General features: G+C 44.5%; 1 protein-coding gene across 4 annotated transcripts in view; it reads right to left on the reverse strand.

Moving 5' to 3' along the window:
- Window positions 1-20,339, reverse strand: part of ATP1B3 (ATPase Na+/K+ transporting subunit beta 3) — a 55,561-nt gene that overhangs the window by 7,119 nt on the left and 28,103 nt on the right. For 3 of the 4 annotated variants that reach the window (XM_070071621.1, XM_070071622.1, NM_001082091.1), the window contains 4 exons: window positions 18,462-18,590; window positions 12,526-12,633; window positions 3,985-4,169; window positions 1,504-1,554 (listed from right to left, as the gene is read on the reverse strand). In XM_070071621.1, the coding sequence (XP_069927722.1) occupies window positions 1,504-1,554; window positions 3,985-4,169; window positions 12,526-12,633; window positions 18,462-18,590 (473 nt within the window). The remainder of the gene's footprint in view (window positions 1-1,503; window positions 1,555-3,984; window positions 4,170-12,525; window positions 12,634-18,461; window positions 18,591-20,339) is intronic. The other variant, XM_051858785.2, reaches the window with a different exon arrangement.

Below are 20,339 nucleotides of genomic sequence, written 5' to 3' on the forward strand. Positions count from 1 at the left end.
CTAGAAGTAAGAAATCCATAACAAATCCACAAGGAGAAAAATGTATTTAGACCCTTAAGGGAAAGTGATATGGAGTTGGTTAATACTGGTCAAAGGCTCACAAAACTGAAGCCTTAGAAAAAGAATGTAAAGCTTTTGCCTTTCTGGCCCAAGTGTACATCTATTCTCCTTTCTGATGGCTTTGGCTTCCCAGCCCCAGCATCCCGAGCTTAGCTATGCAGCCAGCCTCACCTGCAAAGGGAAAGGTGCCTTGTGCACAGGTACACTGTCATGACACTAGCCTCAGTCCTCGGGAACAGTTCCTACCAGGAAGATCTGCGATCAAGTCCTGAGGATCATGAAGTGTTACACGCGCTGCTTCTACCTCTCCCGACGGCCACAATCTCGCTTTGTCTGAACAGCTCACTAGACTTTTAGGAGAATCTGTCCATCTACTTAACTTTAGGGGTGCCACGTGGTTTTATGTAATATTCTGGCTTTACAGAAATTTGCCACTGTTACTGACTGGCACAAGGAAGTAAAGTGAATTGTGCATGGCACACAGTTCAACACAGAGAAACCACAAGCTTCCTGGCTTTGAACTCTAAGTAGTGAATAAGTACCCTTAAAAATTAGTAAGGACACTCTGTAAGTAGGACTTCTCAAAGTGTGGGTCCAACAGCATCAGCATCACCGGGAAACTTTTAGGAATGGAACCCAGAAGGCCCAAGTCATTCTGATACATGCTCAAGTCTAAGAACCTCTGAGCAGGAAGTTTTCCCAAATAAATAACTCATTTGTGGTTAAAAGAATCACACACCCCTGCCTCCACCAATGCAATCTTAAAAAGTGATTTCAACGCAACATTTTAAGTAATGCACTTCTGCCATACAACCGGAGTTAATTTAATACAATGATAAGAATGTCTCCTCAGAACTCTTACCCATATTTTACATATTTGTCTTAGTTGCATTTGCAGCATGGAGAGAAAACAAAAGAAGTTATGAGATGAAAACTGCACAGCACTTGGGAAAAAAGAATAAAGTAGGCCTTGACAGGGGAGAAAAATAATGCTTCTTCCTTAAGGAAAAAGTACATTTCTCTAATCTCAGATGGCATTGATGGTTAACCTCAATATCATCTGTATGTACTGATAAGAAAGAAAAAAAAATCGTATTTCAGTAATAACATACCTGCAATTATAAGGCGAAATTCCAGTTTCAGTGTTACTGAGGTGGGGGCGGGAAATGAATCTTAAGAACTGATGAGATATGGTAAATGAGGATGTAAAGGCAATGGGTGTGAATCAAACACAAAGGGGAGACATCTTTTGGATTATCATCACAAAAGAGATGGGGCTACTTCCAAAAAATTTAGTGGGATTTTATTCTTAAGCATGGCACTGGTGAGGATGTTAGAAATGTGACAGAGAAGAAAAAAAAGATAATCTCATTAGATTTTTAAGAAACATGAAAGTTTCAACAAAGTTGAGTTTCTTGGTGTTTTTGGTTTTTAAATACTAACCTTTGGAATACATTCTATCCTTGGCGTTCCTTCAGGCTTTAATCCAATGATCTAAGATTAAAAATAAGAGTGATTAATTTAAATGTCACGCAGGCAATGGGGCCTCCTCCACTGCTGCTGGGGACCAGGGAGCAGGCATGGAGATCCACACTAACTGTTATTCTGCCTCTTATTTTCACTTTTTAGGGCATTAAAATGAACTTTTCAATATGATCATCTTATCAATTACCTATCTTACTACCATACTGGAACAGTTTAGAAAATAATTCAATTATTAAAGAACTAACAAAGACCCTTAAATCAATTTATAGTAACAAAACATTTAAAGGAAATACGAATGGCAAAGGCATAATAAACTGTTTTTTATGAAATATATTAGGTCACAGTCCCCACGGGGAGGCTCCCACACAGCCTCACCACACTTCACTGCTGTCTGCTCCGCAAAAGACACATGCTGGGAAGAACCGCATTTTAAGACTTCTCACAGCACTGATCGGCTCCATGTAATGAGGATACTTTCATGTATACAGTTGTTACAACTCTATATGAATGGATATTTACCCAACTATTTCAGGAGTGAGGAACCTTTTTTCTACCAAAGACTACATGGATATTTATAACATCATTCACAGGCCACACTAAATTATCAACTTAAAAATTAGCCTGCTGTAGGTTTACTGAATTTTGAGTCCTGTCTGCAGTTGTCTTGGCAGGGCAGACCAAATGACTTCGTGGGCCATACATGGCTCAGGGGCAGGACATTCCCCACCCCTAATCTTTTCTATGAAAGGATGTTTTTGGCCATTCTGAATTCATAATGCAGTTTACATGTGAATGTTTATAAGATGTAAATACTCCTTACAAAAATAAGTATTGTTTACAGCTTAAATAATAACATCAATGGCAATAACTAGCCTCTTCCATGCATTTGGGACTCTACTGGGGTTAAACCCCCTGTTAGGCTAGACACACACACCTCATAACTGACCCCATGTGGCTAATACTGTCTAGCCCAGCACAGTCACATCCCAACAGCAGGTCTGGTCTCTGACCCCAATCATTAAAAAGGACTCTCCTGAGAAAGAAGTGTCACAAGGTCAGTCCTCTGAGGAAGCAGTATACCTCTTAGGTTTACACTGGGAATAGATTTTCAAGAATCTAGACGTTGTGGATATTTCTAACAGGTTGGGATTGCCAAAGGCATCACAGTTAAACAAGTTCATCTTACAAACTAGATCATATAGTTTCACATTACTTTTGGTTTACTTTGTTAAGCTCAATTCTTAATTGTTTAATAAAATCTTGTTGAAACATCCCACTAATCATCTGCTGAGCTCCTACCCTGTATCAATGTTTCAGAAGATCTCTAGCTGCTTTGGGATAACCCGGAGACTGTCATTGTCCTCAGCCTTCCGAGAAGATGGGAGGAGAGGCTGGAGCGGTGTCAGTCTGGACAATTCAGGCAGCTGATTCTCTCTACAGGAAAAACTCCTTATTTAGCAGCGCCAACTTCAGAAGATCCAAATATTATTTTTATTAGGGATAGTAGCAATCTGCTTAACAATGGTGATCTTATGAAAAAAACTGCGCATGGATTTGAATATCTGGTACCAAAATAAACATATCAATTATTTTTCCATGAGCTTTTTGAAGCCCTCTCTGACATCAACTCATGATCTAGAGAGATCTACATCAGTTTAAGAAGCTGCCCTACCTAAATGACCAGGAAAGACCTCACTCTTGAAGAGACGGCCTGCAGACCTTGAAAGAAAAACTGTATCATGATGTAACTCCACATTGCCGCACTTAGGGTCCCTTCATCACAAGAAAAATATCTTTCCTTGCACAGCGACCCTATTCCATCATTACTGTCATGTGGAACACATGAGCTCATGCTTTGCTGAGAGCCATACAACTCAAGCCTCCTGAAAAACAGCAAAATGCTGCCAATTCGGCTGCAACAGCAACATCCCACTGAGCTTCTTAGAAGGTGATTTTATTTATACTGCCATTACTTAATTACATATAAATTTACTATAAAACTATGCTTTGCTAACATTCAGGAAAAATTAAGTAAGTCAGAACTTTATGGAGTCATCACGGAATTTTCAATGCTTTCACAACACAGGCTTCAAAGACAAGCACTGCACCTTAACAAAATCATGCTTTAAGTGCGACAGCCGGAACACCTGCCCTGAAAGCATCACTCCATGATGAAATGTACATAGCTATACTCAAAAGGGAAAAACTGAAGTTACTTTAACTCCCTAATCTATGATTAATCTAGGAACCAATCCTTTTTGTTCAATTAACTTTTCTCCAAAGATCAATAAACATCACTGCTAGCCTTTTAAGCATGCTACTACCCCCAATGAAATAACATTTAATAAGGCAATAACCAAAATGATCTAAAAACAGTTGCCAGCTTCTTAACAGAGGATATTAGAAACAGGCGGCAGCAGAGGTGAAAGATGTACGTACTCTGTTCATTTTCACAAGAACACAAGGGCTTCCTTGGGAATAGCCAAAATCAGGATCACTCATACCACTGCATGCTTGAAGCAAGAAAATAGGAAACTGACACGCAACATAAACTGGACCCTTCTGTTCAGAAAGAATTCCATCAGGACAGACTGTGAGATTCTTCTGTTCTTCTAAAGTGTATGCTAAAAAGGAAACACATATGTGTGCAAGGTCAGCCAAAAAAGATATGAAACACAACCAGGAATATATATCATCCTTTGGACAATGTTCTTCAAAGATAAACAGCAATGCTAATTACCAGACAACTTCAGGGAAAGAATGCTAAATTTGTCCCTTTAACTTTTTACAGTTATCTAGTATTCTAGTTTACTGCATTTCAACAACCACATAAACTGGATTATAAATCCATCTCTTATCACCAGCCTTGGCTACAGTATTATCTGAATGCCTTCTATGTGACTGACACAAGAGATACAATGGTAAGCACATACAGAGGTGTTGCTGCTGCCCAAGGAACATGGAGGCTAGTGGGAAAGTAAGCAGAAAAGCATGACTGTGGGGATATGACGACGTAGGGTGCTGGGACAGCCTGTACTAAGGGAAGTGCAGCCGAGCTGAGGCTGTAGCTGGGTATGTGTACGTTAAGGAGTGTCGGAGGAAGCATTAGATGGAGGCAGCAGCCAGATGACAGAGTCTTAGAGGCTGTCAGGGAACTCTGAGACACGCAGGGGGCTCTTCTGCCAAAGAGCAATGGAAATCCACTAAAATGTTTTAAGACAAGGGAAGTGGCAAACACAGTGTGAAAATACGTTATGAAATATTTGTTATGTCTGACACAACATTATTAAATAATAATAAAATATTATGTTACGTCTATAATGTGGAGTGCGCAGTAGAGTCCAGAAGGCCAAGTGAAATGATCTGGAAAATCAGTGGGGAGACTGTTAAAGCAGCCCAGATGAGAGATGATGCTAGCTTCGAGAACGAAGTTTTTAGTAGAGATGTAGGTAACTAGATAGATACAAAAGTGGTAAAGGAGAGGCAGGTGAAAACGGTAAAGGAGGGTGCAGTGGTTAAGATGCTACTTGGGGGCCGGTGCCACGGCTCACTTGGCTAATCCTCCGTCTGCGGCGCCGGCACACCGGGTTCTAGTCCCAGTTGGGGCGCCAGATTCTGTCCCGGTTGCTCCTCTTTCAGTCCAGCTCTCTGCTGTAGCCCGGGAGGACAATGAAGGATGGCCTAAGTGCTTGGGCCCTGCACCCGCATGGGAGACCAGGAGGAAGCACCTGGTTCCTGGCTTCGGAGTGGCGCAGCACACCGGCCATGGCAGCCATTTGGGAGGTGAATCAACGGAAAGGAAGACCTTTCTCTCTGTCTCTCTCTCTAACTCTGCCTGTCCAAAAAAAGAAAAAAAGATGCTACTTGGGATGACCACATCCCAAATCAGAGTGCCTAGTTTGGGTTCTGGCTCCTCTGCTTCCAATTCAGCTGCCTGCTAATGCGTGCCCTGGGAGACAACAGGTGATAGCACAAGAACTTGGGCCCATGCCACCTATGTGAGAGACCCAGACTGAGTTCTGGGTTTCTAACTTTGGCTTCACATAGTCCTAACTGTTACGGGCATTTGGAAAGTGAACCAATAGAGACGGAAGATCTTGACTATCCCTCTGCCTTTCAAACAAAATGAAAATAAATTTAAAAAAATTTTTTTAAAGTGGCAAAGGGGTAAAGTGGTTAGAACATAAAAATGAGGACTAAAAGGAGAAATATATAATACAGTATTTGTTTTTGTACCTAATACAGCATTAGACAGAGGTGGCAAACAATGAACAAGCCTGTTGTGGCCTTTTCCCTAAAAACCTGAATCTAGTGAGATATATTCACTAATAATTAAAATATGATTGGGGCCGGCTCTCTGTTAATGTACCTGGGGAAACAGTGGAAGATGGCTCAAGTTTTTGGGCCCCTTCCACCTATATGGGAAATCTGGAAGAAGCTCCTGGCTCCCAGCTTCAGCCCAGACCAGCACCAGCCACTGCAGCCATTTGGGGAGTATATTAGCAGATGGAAGATCTCTGTCTCTCTAATTCTGCCTTTCAAGTAAATAACTAAGTCTTAAAAATATATATATGATGGAACAGGCATTTGGTGGAGCAGCGGTGATGCCACTTGGGACTCCTGCATCCCATACGGAAGTGCTTCAGTTTTCTATCTTCCTGCTAACGTGCACCCTGGAAGGCAGCAGTAATAGTTCAAGTACTTGGGTCCTTGCCAACCATGTGGAAGACCTGGTTTCAGTTTGGCCCAACCCTGGCTATTGAGGGCATTTGGAGAATGAACCAGTAGATGGAGATTTTTGTCAAATAGATAAAATAAAGTAAATAAACAGATATAATAAATATTAAAGAAAGATATAGTGTAATACTATCTCAATAAGAAGTATTAGTGTCTAGGTATAACTGGTACCAGCAAAAGGGCTACCTAAAATGAATCCAACCAAAACTTGAAATCAAATGCCTTTAAAAGGAAATGTAGGTATTTACATTGGAAAAAAGACAGTCATCATCAAGCTTATCAAAATCTAGGTTATCATGGGAACTATGTATTCATCTAAAAGCAAAGAATAATTCAGGCATTTTGGAGGGTAGGGCTGAACCTTTACAACAAAACTCATCTTTTTTTTTTTTTTTTCTAAGAAGTATTCAAATCCTTCACCAATTTCCCTAGACCAGTTGGTGTGGCTTAGTTCACCAGCAGCCACGTTCGTATTCTGCTACTTCCACTTCCATGCAGAACGGCTCTGGGTGCAAGGAGTGGGATGACAAATGGTCAGATTATGAATATTCCCTGTAGGAAGCATGATGGGAACAATCCCAGAGTAACCAAAGAATCCCATGCATCCGAGAAAAGCCTAAAATAACAACATAATCAGAAAAAAAAAAAAAAAAAAAGACGTTAAAGGAAAGAGATGGTTCTAGTTTCCTGTTAAAGTACCTGGGAGGCAGCAGACATTGGACCAAGTGCTTGGGCTCCTGTCACTTATGTGGACACTCTGATGGAGCTCCTGGCTGCTGGTTTCAGCCTGACCCCGTCTAGCTGTTGCACACATTTGGAGAGTGAACCAGCATATGGAAGATCTCTATCTTTCCCGCTCACTCTCTTACTCTGCCTTTTAAATAAATAAATCTTTAAAACAAAACAAAAAAACTAAAAGAAAAAATGAGTTCAAAGTTAAAAGTAAATCTCTCCCAAAGTTTAATAAAGCAAAAACAGAAAAACAAGAGGTCTAACACACAACTGAAACAGTAGCTCTAAACAGAGGACCAGAAAATTCTATCAAAGAAATGATCAAAGTAGGAATTACCCTAATCTGAAGGACCTCAGCCTCATCCCAAAAAGACTCAATCAAGTCCCAACAAAACAGTATTTTAGACACTGAAATCCAGACAGAAATTTTAGAACCCTCATGAGATACAGAGAGCTGAAAAACAAAAAACCTTGACGAGAAGGAAAAAAAAAAAGGAATTAAAATTCTATGCAAAATTAAATTATCAAGTATAAAGGCAGAATTTAAACTGTTCTAAGAAATGGAAAGACTCAAGATCTACATTTCATGTCTCTTTTCTTGAAGTTGCTTCAGAATTTACCCCCCTCAAAACTTGTTGTTGAGACAAAAGAAGGCAGGAGCCAAGAAGCAGTGGCTCCAACTACAGAAAGCAATGAGATATCCCTAAAGGAAAAGCTGGGAGTACAAGGCCACACAGTCATCACCACAGAGACAGGAACAGGGGAGTCTCTAGAAGGGAGTCTTCCAGAAAAGAGCCTCAAGAGAATACCTCAAATGACAGCTTACAAATAAGGGAGTTAGAAGAGAGTGTCAACAGATGACAGGGTAAGACACAAACACCAGGCAGAACAAGGCTACCAAGAACGAAAATAAAAATAGAAATCAGCTACAACTGAATTGAGACTGGAGAAGGCCTGAGGCATGTGAGTGAAGTAAAGACAATGTATAAAACTGATCAATCAATAATGAAAAGTGATAAGTAAGAAATCACTAAGTGATAAATCAATACATAAAAACGGAAATTCATGAACCAGAAGGTAAGGTATAATATTCAGAGACAGAAGAAAATTCCATAGAAGAAAACCCTCAAAAGCATGAAGTTCTTCACTAGTGACAACGTCCCCAGAACCAGACCACGTTCCTCAACCGCACTGCTCCCTGCCATCATCACCACTCACGTGGGTCACTGGCTCCCAACTGGCTTTCCTACTTGCCTCCTTGGAGTCTAGTTTTGAAAAGCAGCCAGGATAACTCTAAAAATGAGTTACAACATGTTGTCTGTTTAAAATCCTCCAGCTTGGTCAGTGGAAAAGGCAGAGCTTAGCCACGGCCTCTGAGGAGCCACACAGTCGGGTCTGGGTCTCACCCTGCCTCAGCCACCTGCAGCTCCCCGCCAGCTCATACCGTCCAACCCTCTGGCTTCCCTGTGGACACTGAACACAGCAGCCTCAGCAGCCCCACACTGCCTCCTTCCTGGGCTGCACATTTCCATGGCTCAGTCCCTTTTCACCTTCAGACTTTTCTCAAGGGTTTTCTTTGAGGCCTTGCAGACATCCTGTTGAAAACTGCAATGCTCCCCAACTCTCCTTTATCTCTGTTTTAACTTCCTGCGCAGCATGTGTTACCATCTAATCCACCACTAGACAATGAGCTCCATGGAGACAGGACTGCTCTTTTATTCCCTGCTGGAATCTAGACGAGTGCTTGCCACAGAACAGCCCTCAACACAAGTCTGCTGAGTAAACCACTGACTGCAGCTAGACAGGAGTATATCAGGGAACTACTGTTTTCTTTTTGTTTTTAAAAGATTTTATTTATTTATTTGAGAGGGGGAGAGGGGGAGAGGGAGAGAAAGGCCTTCCATCCTCTGGTTCACTTCCCAAATGGCCGCAACAGCCAGAGCTGTACCAATCCGAAGCCAGGAGCTTCTTCCCGCCTCCCACGCGGGTGCAGGGGCCCCAGGACTTCAACCACTTTCTACTGCTTTCCCAGGCCATAGCAGAGAGCTGGATTGGAAGAGGAGCAGCTGGGGCTAGAATTGGCACCCATATGGGATGGCAGCGCCACAGATGGAAGATTTACCTACTGTGCCACAGCAGTGGCCCCAGGACTACTGTTTTCATCACAGACTTTTCTTTACTATAATCTGTTTTTTATTTATTTGAAGGGCAGGGCTACAGAGAGAGGAGAGAGGGGCTGGCACTGTGGTGTAGCGGGTAAAGCTGCTCCTGGCTCCTGGCTTTTAGATAGGTGCAGCTCCAGCTATTGTGGCCAATTGGGGAGTGAATCAGCGGATGGAGGACCTCTCTCTCTCTCTCTCTCTCTCTGCCCCTCTTTCTCTCTCTGTGTAACTGTGACTATCAAGTAAAATAAATTAAAATCAAATAAAAACAAAGAGAGGAAAGAGAGATATCTTTGATCTGCTGGTTCACTCCCCAAATGGCCGCAATGGCCTGGGATGGGCCAGGCTAAAGCCAGGAACCTGAAGCTGCTTCTGTGTGGGTGTAGGAGTACAAGCACTTGGGTCCACTGCTTTCCCAAGCACATTAGCAGGAAGCTGGATGGGAAGAGCAGCAGCCAGTTCTCAAACTAGTACCGATTTGGGAAGCCAGGCAGCACAGGCAGAGGCTTAACCTGCTTTGCCACAACGTCGCCCAAGGTTGGTTTTTTTTTTTCCTTTTAAGATTATTGATTTGAGACCGGTGCCGCAGCTCAATTAGCTAACCCTCCGCCTGCGGCGCCAGCACCTTGGGTTCTAGTCCCAGTTGCTCCTTTTTCAGTCCAGCTCTCTGCTGTAGCCCAGGAAGGCAGTGGAGGATGGCCCAAGTGCTTGGGCCCTGTACCTACATGGGAGACCAGGAGGAAGCACCTGGCTCCTGGCTTCAGACTGGCGCAGCGCGCTGGCCATGGCAGCCATTTGGAGGGTGAACCAACGGAAGAAGACCTTTCTCTGTCTCTCTCACTAACTCTGTCAAAAATAAAATAAAAAAAGATTATTGATTTATTTGAAAGGCAGAGTTACAGAGAAAGAAGGACAGAGAGAGAAATCTTCAATCCACTGGTTTACTCCCCACATGGCCACAATAGGCAGGGTTGAGTCAGGAGCTTCATCGGGTCTCCCATGTTGGTGAAGGGGCCAAAGAACTTGGGCCATCTTCTGCTACTTTCCCAGGCACATTAGCAGGGAGCTGGATTAGAAATAGAGCATTTAGAATGGAAACCAGCACCTATATGAGATGCTGGTGTCACAAGCAGCAACTTAAACCACTATGCCACAACACCAGCCCCACTACTTGACTTTTTAAAGGATTTATTCATTTATTTGAAAGGCAGAATTACAGAGAAGCAGAGGCAGAGACACAGAAATCTTCCATTTGCTGGTTCACTCCCCAAATGGTCACAACAGCTGAAGCTGTGCCGATCTGAAGCCACGAGCTTCTTCTGGGTCCCCCACGTGGATCCAGGGGCCAAGGACTCGGGCCATCTTCTACTGTTTTCCCAGGCCACAAGCAAGAGAGAGACTTAGGAGGATAGCTAAGAGATCATGTTGCATCAAAAATAGTTTTTGGCTTAAGATAGGAAGGGATTAAAGACTTTTTCAAGTTGACAGAAGACTCCAATAGAGGGAGAGTCTAGGCACACAGGAGGAGGAGTGAACATCATAATTTTTTTTTTTTTTTTTTGGACAGGCAGAGTTAGACAGTGAGAGAGAGAGAGAGAGAGAGAGAGAGAAAGGTCTTCCTTTCCATTGGTTCACCCCTCAAATAGCCACTATGGCCGGCGCGCTGCGGCTGGCACTCTGTGCTGGTCCGAAGCCAGGAACCAGGTGCTTCCTCCTGGTCTCCCATGCGGGTGCAGGGCCCAAGCATTTGGGCCATCCTCCACTGCACTCCTGGGCCACAGCAGAGAGCTGGCCTGGAAGAGGAGCAACTGGGACAGAATCCAGCACCCCGACCGGGAGTAGAACCCGGGGTGCCAGTGCTGCAGGTGGAGGATTAGCCTAGTGAGCTGCGGCGCCGGCCAGCATAATGGTTTTGAGAAGGTGAGAGGGGATGGCAGGCAAAGCAGGAGCTGTACAGGCGGCCTTGGGTGACAGAAAGGGTGGTGTCCCCTCGGAGCAGGAGGAACATAACACATCAGATTCATTTGACTGCAGATTTGTTTTGCTGCTAACTGGCAATCTGGACAAGGCCCTGAGAACTTCTATTATCAGTAGAAGCAAGAAATAAAGAGAGTTCCAAGAATCATTTGGTTTAATCTAAGAGTAGAAGTTCTATCACAAAGGACTAATAACAAATAAACTGAACAGAAAGGATTTTCAGATTACTGTAAAAAGCAAAACTAAAATGAAAAAACTATGGCATTATAAGCTAGATAAGGGGGTGTTTAGAACAGCAGGTTAAGGTGCTACTTGGGATGCATGTATCAGAGTGTGTGGGATTGAGTCTTGCCTCCACTTCCAATCCAGCTTCCTGCTATTGCTCACCCTGGGAGACAGCAGATGATGTCTCAAGTACTTGGGTCCAGGCCACCCATGTGGGAGACCCAACAGAGTTCCTGGCTCCTGGCTCTGGCCTAGCCCTAGCTCTTGCAGGCCTTTGGGGAATGAACAAGCCCCCACCCCAGCACCTCTCTCTGTTACTCTGCCTTTCAAATAAATAAAAATAAGTAAATAAATAAGCAAGATAAGAAGGAGGTTGGGGTGGGGGGGATTGAGATAAATTAAAAGAATCAGTAAATTGGAAGTGTCATCAAGGCAGAATAATATAGGAGGAAAGTGAGCAAACTAGAGGGACCCAAGGTTGTGTCAGGAAAGCCTTCATCGATTTCAGCAATGGAGCCCTACTTCTTTCTAGGAGGAACTGCAGCTGTGTGTGGCTACGAGGAGGTGAGCAAGAAGCAATAGGCCAGGGCATGTGACGACTACTCACGTGAGTGTTAGTGTCATTCCCATGACTGAGCAGACCAAGCAAAAGAGGAGAAAAGAATGGGCAAGGATGTCTATTAAAGAACATTGTAAACTGGTAACTGAAAAACTCACAACTCATACATTTCAAGTAAGACATACAGATATATTTTTAAAATGATAAACATTCTGTTGCCCACGTAAGTACTACATTGGATGCCAAACATCCAAATACTCACAGGCATTATTTTTATACAATACAGATTTTCTCTATTAATCAAATTTTTAGTTCTAATGAAGACATAAATATTGTGTCCAAGAAACTTAGTGTACTTATTACAGAACAGAAAAATCAAATTAACTTATCCTTTAGGCTCAGTCCCAGATATTTCTAAGTCAGACTAATTATAAAATCTACATGCACATCCTCTCAGTTGTCTGTGTTCAACAGGAGTGGATTAAAAAAGGCACAACAGATACTAAGAACGACATTTTAAAAAGTAATCATAATTTGGTACTAGTTCACATAATAACTAAAATCATTTACCTAAGAAAATATACTTACGCTTTAGGAACTTCCTAAGGTCTTCAATATACCCTCTATAGGAGCTTGGATCAGACGCACTGAATGTATATTCCAATGCACTCAATGGTTTTGGGAAAACCATAAGTCCTAAGAGATAAGGGACAAAGAGGAAATTAACTATATCCAATTCCCCTTTCTCCTACTCCATATTCTTATTTCTAAAAGAGCAGGTATCAGTAAATTACATGGAAAATTATGTTCCCAGGAATACTGAAACTATCAATAGCTGCCCACTTCTATCCTGTTATGAAGAGATCAAAAATTAAAGAGAATAAAATCTTCAAACTCATGTCAGACATGATCCATCAGAAGCCTCCGGAAGCTGATTACCCACAGTGGAGTGCAGTCTCTGTTCTTTACTTTTAGAAGATGCCATTTTACTCTGTACTTTCCAGATTCGTTTTTCCCTTGTCAAATAATATTTCTAAGTTTTGTCAGCTTTTAAAACATTTTGAGACAAATATATTATTTATTTATTAGAGAGAGAGAGAGAGAATGTATTCCCATCAGCTGGTTCACTTGGCAAATGCCTTCAATGGCCCCTGGCTGAGGTCAAAGCCAGGAGCCAGAAACGCAACGCAGCCATGTGGGTGGCAGAGACTCAATCACTTAAGCCATCACTCCTGCTGCCCAGGGTGTGCAACAGCAGAAAGGTGGAGTCAGGAACCAGAAGTGGGCCAGCGCTGTGGCACAGCAAGTTAAGCCTCTGCTTCCAGCACTGGCATCTCATCTCAGAGTTCTGGTTCAGACCCCATGTGCACCACTCCCGATCCAGCTCCATGCTAATGCATCTGGGAGAGCAGTGGATGACGGCCCGAGTATTTGGACCCCTGAACTCACGTGGGAAACCCAGATGGAGTTCTAGGCTCCTGGCTTTAGCTTGGCCCTGCCCTAGCACTGCGGCCATTTGGTGAGTGAACCAGTAGATGTACAATTCTCTCTTTCCCTCTCTTCCCTTCTCTCACTCTGCCTTCAAATAAATAAATCTTTTTCTTTTAGATTTATTTACTTGAAATACAGAGTGACAGAGAGAGGTAGAAACAGAGACAGAGACAGAGACAGAGACAAAGAGAGAGAGAGAGAGAGAGAGAGAGAGAGAGAATCTTTCATCCCCTGGTTCACTCTCCAAATGGCTGCCACAGCTGGAGCTGGGCCAATCCGAAGCCAGGAGCCAGAAGCTTCTTCCAGGTCTCCCATGTGGTTGTAGGGGCCCAAGTACATGAACCATCCTCCGTTGCTTTCCCAGGCTCATTAGCAGAGAGCTGGATTGGAAGTGAAGCAGCTGGGACTTGAAGCAGTGCCCATAGGGGATACTAGAACTGCAGGCCGGAGTTTAACCCACTGGGCCACAGCACGGCTCCATAAAATAAATCTTAAACAAAAAAATTTTAAAAAGGAAGCAGAGGTGGTAAAGGATGCAAACATCCCAACTGCTAGACCAAATGCCTGTCCCCAGAAAATTTTTAGCAAATCAAAGTCAAAGTCAAAGCACTTTTTTTTTTGACAGGCAGAGTGGACAGTGAAAGAGAGAGACAGAGAGAAAGGTCTTCCTTTGCCATTGGTTAACCCTCCAATGGCCGCCACGGCTGGCGCGCTGCGGCCGGTGCACCGCGCTGATCCGATGGCAGGAGCCAGGTACTTCTCCTGGTCTCCCATGGGGTGCAGGGCCCAGGTACTTGGGCCATCCTCCACTGCACTTCCCTGGCCACAGCAGAGAGCTGGCCTGGAAGAGGGGCAACCGGGACAGAATCTGGAGCCTCGACCGGGACTAGAACCCGGTGTGCCGGTGCCGCAAGGTGGACGATTAGCCCAGTGAGCTGCGGCACCGGCCTCAAAGCACTTTTATCATTCAAATACAACTCTATGGAAACATTCATAAATACAGTTTACCTTTTTCAGTGAAACAGGCTTACACATTTTAAACTCTAGGTAAATACTCTTCTTTCAATAAAACCATTTTTTTGCAATTAAAATATGAATAATTAATTTGGAGTGTAACTTCCAACAATTAATTCCACACCAGGAACTGACACCAATGTATAAAGAGCAAGTTAAGCACATGCTCACTAAAAAAAAAAAAAAAAAAAAAAAAAAAAAAAAAAAAAAAAAAAGTCAAGCATATTTTTTCTGTAAGAAAAAGCTTTTAGGGCTGGCACTGTGGCACAGCAAATTAAAGCCCCAGCTTGCGGCACTGGCATCCCATAAAGGCACCAGTTCTAGTCCTGGTTGCTCCACTTCCAATCCAGCTCTCCGCACTGGCCTGGGAAAGCAGTAGAAGATGGTCCAAGTCCCTGTACCCACGTGGGAGACCTGGAAGAAGCTCCTGGCTCCTGGCTTTGGATCAGCTCAGCTCTGGCCATTGGGGTCATTTGGGCAGTGAACCAGAGGATGGAAGCCACCTCTCTTTCTGGCTCTACCTCTCTCTGTAACTCTTTCAAATACATAAAATAAATCTTAAAAAAGAAAAGAAAAAGTTTTCAATTTAAGATGAGTTTTTCTTGTCAAGAAAGTATTTGATCAATAATTCAGGTTTATAAATGGGCTTAAAAACACTCTTAAAATTTTTACCAGCAGTCTCCAAACATTCCCCACATTGAACAACTTTGTACTACATACATATGTGTGCACACATGAAACATTTTAAGGGACTGATATGCATTTGCTTATTTGTTTGTTTATTTGACAGACAGGGAGGCAGATTAAGCCATCTGCTATCTCACTGCTCAAATGTCCACAATGGCCAATGGCGGGTAGCTAAAGCCAGGTGCTTGAAGTTGGCAACTAGGAACCCATTTCAGGTCTCCCCCATGAGAGGGAGGAAAACAACTACTCGAGCCATCACCTGCTGCCTCCTAGGGTTCTCATTAGCAGGAAGCTGGAGTCAAGAGCCAGGGTCAGGGATCAAACCCAGGTACTCTGATGTAGATGAGGGCTTTTTTTTTTTTTAAAGATTTATTTATTTACTTGAGAGGCAGAGTTACAGAAAAAGAGGGAGAGACAGAAAGAGAGGTCTTCCATCTATTGGTTCACTTCCCAAACAGCTGGAGATGAGCTGATCTGAAGCCAGCTTCAGATCATTCTTGCAGGTCACCTACATTCTTGCAGGTCACCTATGCAGGTACAGGGGCTCAAGCACTTGGGCCATCTTCTACTGCTTTCCCAGGCCACCAGCAGCAAGGAGCTGGAACAGAAGAGGAGCAGCTGGGACTCTAATTGGCGCCCATATGGGATGCTGGCACCACAGGCAGATGCTTAACCTACTACAGCATCAGCCCCACCCCCTGGGGATAAGCGCATCTTAACCACTATGCCAAACACCTGCCCCCAGTTGGTTAATAATTTTAAGTAATTTAGTTTAAAGCTGTGTACTTGGGACTGGTGCTGTAGTGTAGCGGGTAAAGCCACTGTCTGCAGTACCAGCATCTCATATGGGTGCTGGTTTCAGTCCCAGCTGCTCCTCTTCTGATCTAGCTCCCTGCTGGAGGCCTGGAAAAGCAGTGGAAGATGGCACAAGTCTTTGGGCCGCTGCATCCATGTTGGAGACCCAGAAGAGGCTCCTGGCTCCTATCAGGACCAGTCCTAGCTGTTGTGGCCATTTGGAGAGTGAATCAGTGAAGGGAAGATTTCTGTGTCTCCTTTCTCTCTGTAACTCTTGTCATTCAAATAAATAAAATAAATCATTTTTTTTAAAGGCTGTGTACTTAAAAATTTTGGGTGCGTTTTACAGCTTATAAATTTTATCTAATAGTAAACAGTTTAACATTTCTAAAATATATCAGATTATGTTCAATGGTAATACAGTCACATAATTGAGATAGCAAGAAAATAATTGGGGATGGGCACTGCGGTGCAGTGTGTTAAGCTGCTGCTAGGAATGCCTGCATTCCACATCAGAGAGCTGGCTTGACTTCTGGCTACCCTGCTTCCCACCCAGCTTGCTAAGTACCCCAGCCTGTCACCCACGTGGGAGGCCTGGATGCAGTTCCCGGCTTCAGCATGGCATGGTTCTGCTGTTGTGGCCATCTGAGGAATGAATCTGCAGATGGAAGAGCTCACTCTGTCTCTCCCTGTCCTTCTGCCTTTCAAATAAATGAATAAATCTTTTTTTAAAAGATATTTTTAAGTTTTATTTGAAAGAGTTACAGAGTCAGAGTCAGAGAGAGAGTGAGCAAGAGAGAGGAAGTATTCCATCTACTGGTTCACTCCCTAAACAGCAGCAATAGCTGCAGCTGAGCTGATCTGAGAGCTAGGAGCTGCTTCTGGTCTCCCACGTGGGTGCAGGGGCCCAAGCACTTGGGCCATCTGCCACCACTATCCCAGGCTAAAGCAGAGAGCTAGATTGGAAGAAGAGCAACCGGGATTTGAACCGGTGCCCATATGGGATGCTGGCACTGTGCCACAGCCCTGTGAATAAATCTTGAGAGAGAAACAGAGACTGAGACCTCCTGCTGGGACTCCCTAGGTAGGACCTTCCCTTCGCTAGCATCTCTAGCAGCTGCTTACATCATTTTCTGGAATTACATACACTGGACTCCTACTCGTTACTGTTCTCTAAAAACTGCCAGCACTTTGGGGACAATGATCATGAGCAACAATCAAGGCAGAGCTGGCAGGTGTTTAGCTTAGTGGTTAAGCCACTGGTTGGAATGCCCATATCCCAATAATGGGAGTGCCTGAATTCAGTCCCCAGCTCTCTGCTACTGACTATAGCTTCTTGCTAAAACATACCTTAGGAGACAGGATTAAAGGTCTAAGCGACTGGGTTCCTACCACCCATGTGAGAGACCTGGATTGAGTTCCAAGCTCCTGGCTTGGGCCGCTGTGGCCATTTGAAGAGTCAACCAGAGGATGGGGGCTTTCTCTGTCTATGCCTCTCAAATATAAAAAGGGACAAGTGTTGTGGTGCAACAGGTCAACCTGCTGCATGCAATGCTGGCATCCCACATGGGGGCACTGGTTTGAATCCTGGCTGCTCTGCTTCTGATCCAGTTCCCTACCGATGAGCCTGGAAAAGCAACAGCAGATGGCCCAAGCGTGTGGGATCTCTGTCACCCACATGGCTCCTGGCTTTGTTGTGGCCCAGCTCTGACCATCAGAGCCATTTGAAGAGTGAACCAGCAGATAGAAGATCTTTGTTTCTTTTTTTCTTTATTTGAAAGTTATAGTTACAGAGAGAGAGGGAGAGACAGAAAGAGAGAGCTTCCATCTGCTGATTCACTCCCCATATGACTGCAACAGCCAGGGTTGTACCAGTCTGAAATCAGTTCCCAGGAGCTACATCTTTTTATCTGTGTGCAGGAGCCCAAGAAATTGGGCCATCTTTTTTTCTTTTTTCTTTTTTTTTTTTTAATTTGACAGATAAGAGTTAGACAGTGAGAGAGAGAGACAGAGAGAAAGGTCTTCCTTCCGTTGGTTCACCCCCAAATGGCTGCTACGGCCGGCACTATGCCAATCCGAAGCCAGGAGCCAGGTGCTTCCTCCTGGTCTCCCATGCAGGTACAGGGGCCCAAGCACTTGGGCCATCCTCCACTGCCCTCCCGGGCCACAGCAGAGAGCTGGACTGGAAGAGGAGCAACCAGGACTAGAACCTGGCGCCCATATGGGATGCCGGTGCCGCAGGCAGAGGATTAACCTAGTGAGCCACAGCGCCGTGGGCCATCTTCTGTTGCTTTTCTGAAACCATCAGCAGGGAGCCAGATCAGAAGTGGAGCAGCCAGGAGATGAACCAGCGCTCATATGGGATGCCAGCATCGCCAGCAGCCGCTCTACCCACTACACTACAATGCCAGCCCCTGGACAGAACTTTCACATTACCCAACTCTTCATCTTCTACCTGCTGTAGCAAACAGATTTACGGTGAAGGTAAACTGTAACTCAATTTTTTGAACAAGCCACAATAACTGCAATGTAATTACCTGGACTAGGAATCTGATCACGATATTTTGGGACCTCATCATTCAGAGTCTGAAGCATAACCCACATTGTAAATGTGAAGAGTGCAGCCAGGAACCCATAAAAAACTAGGTAGAAGAGCAAGATCAAACCTGTAAAAGAAAACAAAACGTATGAAATATGGAGACACATGTGTGTATGAATGTGGGTGCGCACATAGGTTCTTGGGCAGGTTCAGCAACCAACCAACCATTTATTGCAAGGCTAGGATGCCAAGCTTTGCCATGCGAACAGCCAAGTAGCCTCATACTCAGGATGCATAAACTTGCCCAAGCAAGGGGTATTTCAGCAAGAAGCTTCCCCCACCCCCAATCCCAAGACCCTCCTTTCCTTTGGTACTTTCAAGTTTAAGTAGCTTCTACTGCTCATATTCTGATTCAAAGTCAGAGCCCTAAAGCCCCAGCACAGGGGCCAGCATTGTAGCAATGCACGTTAAAGCTGCTGCCTGTGATGCCTGCATCCCATATCTGAGTGCCAGATCAAGTCCTGGCTGCTCCGCTTCCCATCCATCTCCCTGCTGATGAGCCTGTGAAAGCAGAAGATGGCCCAAGTAACTGGACCCCTGCCATCCATGTGGGAGACTGAGATGTCAGTTCCAGGCTCCTGGCTTTGAGCTAGCCAGCACTGGCCATTACAGCTATTTGAGGAGAGAATCAGTGGATTAAAATCTCCTTCTGTCTGTCTCTGTCTCTCTGCCTTTCAAATAAACGTTATTTATTTACTTGAAAGGCAGAGTGACAGAGAGAGGGGGAAACACAAAGAGAGACAGATCTTCTATTCACTGGTCCACTGCCCCATTGGCCCCAGTGGCCAGGCAGGAATCAGGTGGAAGCCAGCAGTCAGGAGCTCCTGATAGTTATCCCGTGTGGGCAGCAGGCGCCCAAGTGCTTGGGCCATCCTCTGCTGCTTTTCCCAGGCCACTAGTAGGGATCTGAATCAGAAGTGGAGGAGCCAAGATATGAACTAGTACCTAGATGGGATGCTGGCATTGCAGGTGGTGGCTTTACCTGCTACACCATGATGTTGGCTCCTCAAATAAATTAATCTTTAAAAAAAAAAATCCATACACAAGAGAGTGTTTCCCAAAATGAACCTGATACTCTATAAAAAGAAAAAGGATGGGGGGCCGGCACTGTGACGTAGCAGGTAAAGCCACCGCCTACAGTGCTGGCATCCCATATGGGCACTGGTTCAAGTCCCGGCTGCTCCACTTCCAACCCAGCTCTCTGGCATGGCCTGGGAAAGCAGTAGAAGATGGCCCAAGTCCTTGGGCCTCTGTACCCTCGTGGGAGACCTGGAAGAAGCTCCTGGCTCTTGGTTTCGGATCGGCAGAGCTCCAGCTGTTGCAGTCATTTAGGGAGTGAACCAGCAGACAGAAGACCTCCGTTTCTCTTTCTCTCTCCTTCTCTCTTTTTCTCTAACTCTGCATTTCAAATAAATTAATTAATTTTAAAAAAAGAAAAAGGACGATTTCAGGTGGGACAAACTTCCCAATATTTATATGCCTTTTTTTTTTTTTTTTTTTTTTTGACAGGCAGAGTGGACAGTGAGAGAGAGAGAGGCAGAGAGAAAGGTCTTCCTTTTCCGTTGTTTCACCCTCCAATGGCTGCTATGGCCAGCACACTGCGCTGATCCGAAGCCAGGAGCCAGGTGCTTCTCCTGGTCTCCTGTGCGGGTGCACGGCCCAAGCACTTGGGTCATCCTCCACTGCCTTCCCGGGCCACAGCAGAGAGCTGGCCTGGAAGAGAGGCAATCGGGACAGAATCTGGTGCCCCAACCGGGACTAGAACCCAGGGTGCCGGCGCCACAGGCAGAGGATTAGCCTATTGAGCCGCAGCACC

The sequence above is a fragment of the Oryctolagus cuniculus genome, chromosome 4, assembly GCF_964237555.1.
Source record: "Oryctolagus cuniculus chromosome 4, mOryCun1.1, whole genome shotgun sequence".
Lineage (NCBI taxonomy): Eukaryota > Metazoa > Chordata > Mammalia > Lagomorpha > Leporidae > Oryctolagus > Oryctolagus cuniculus.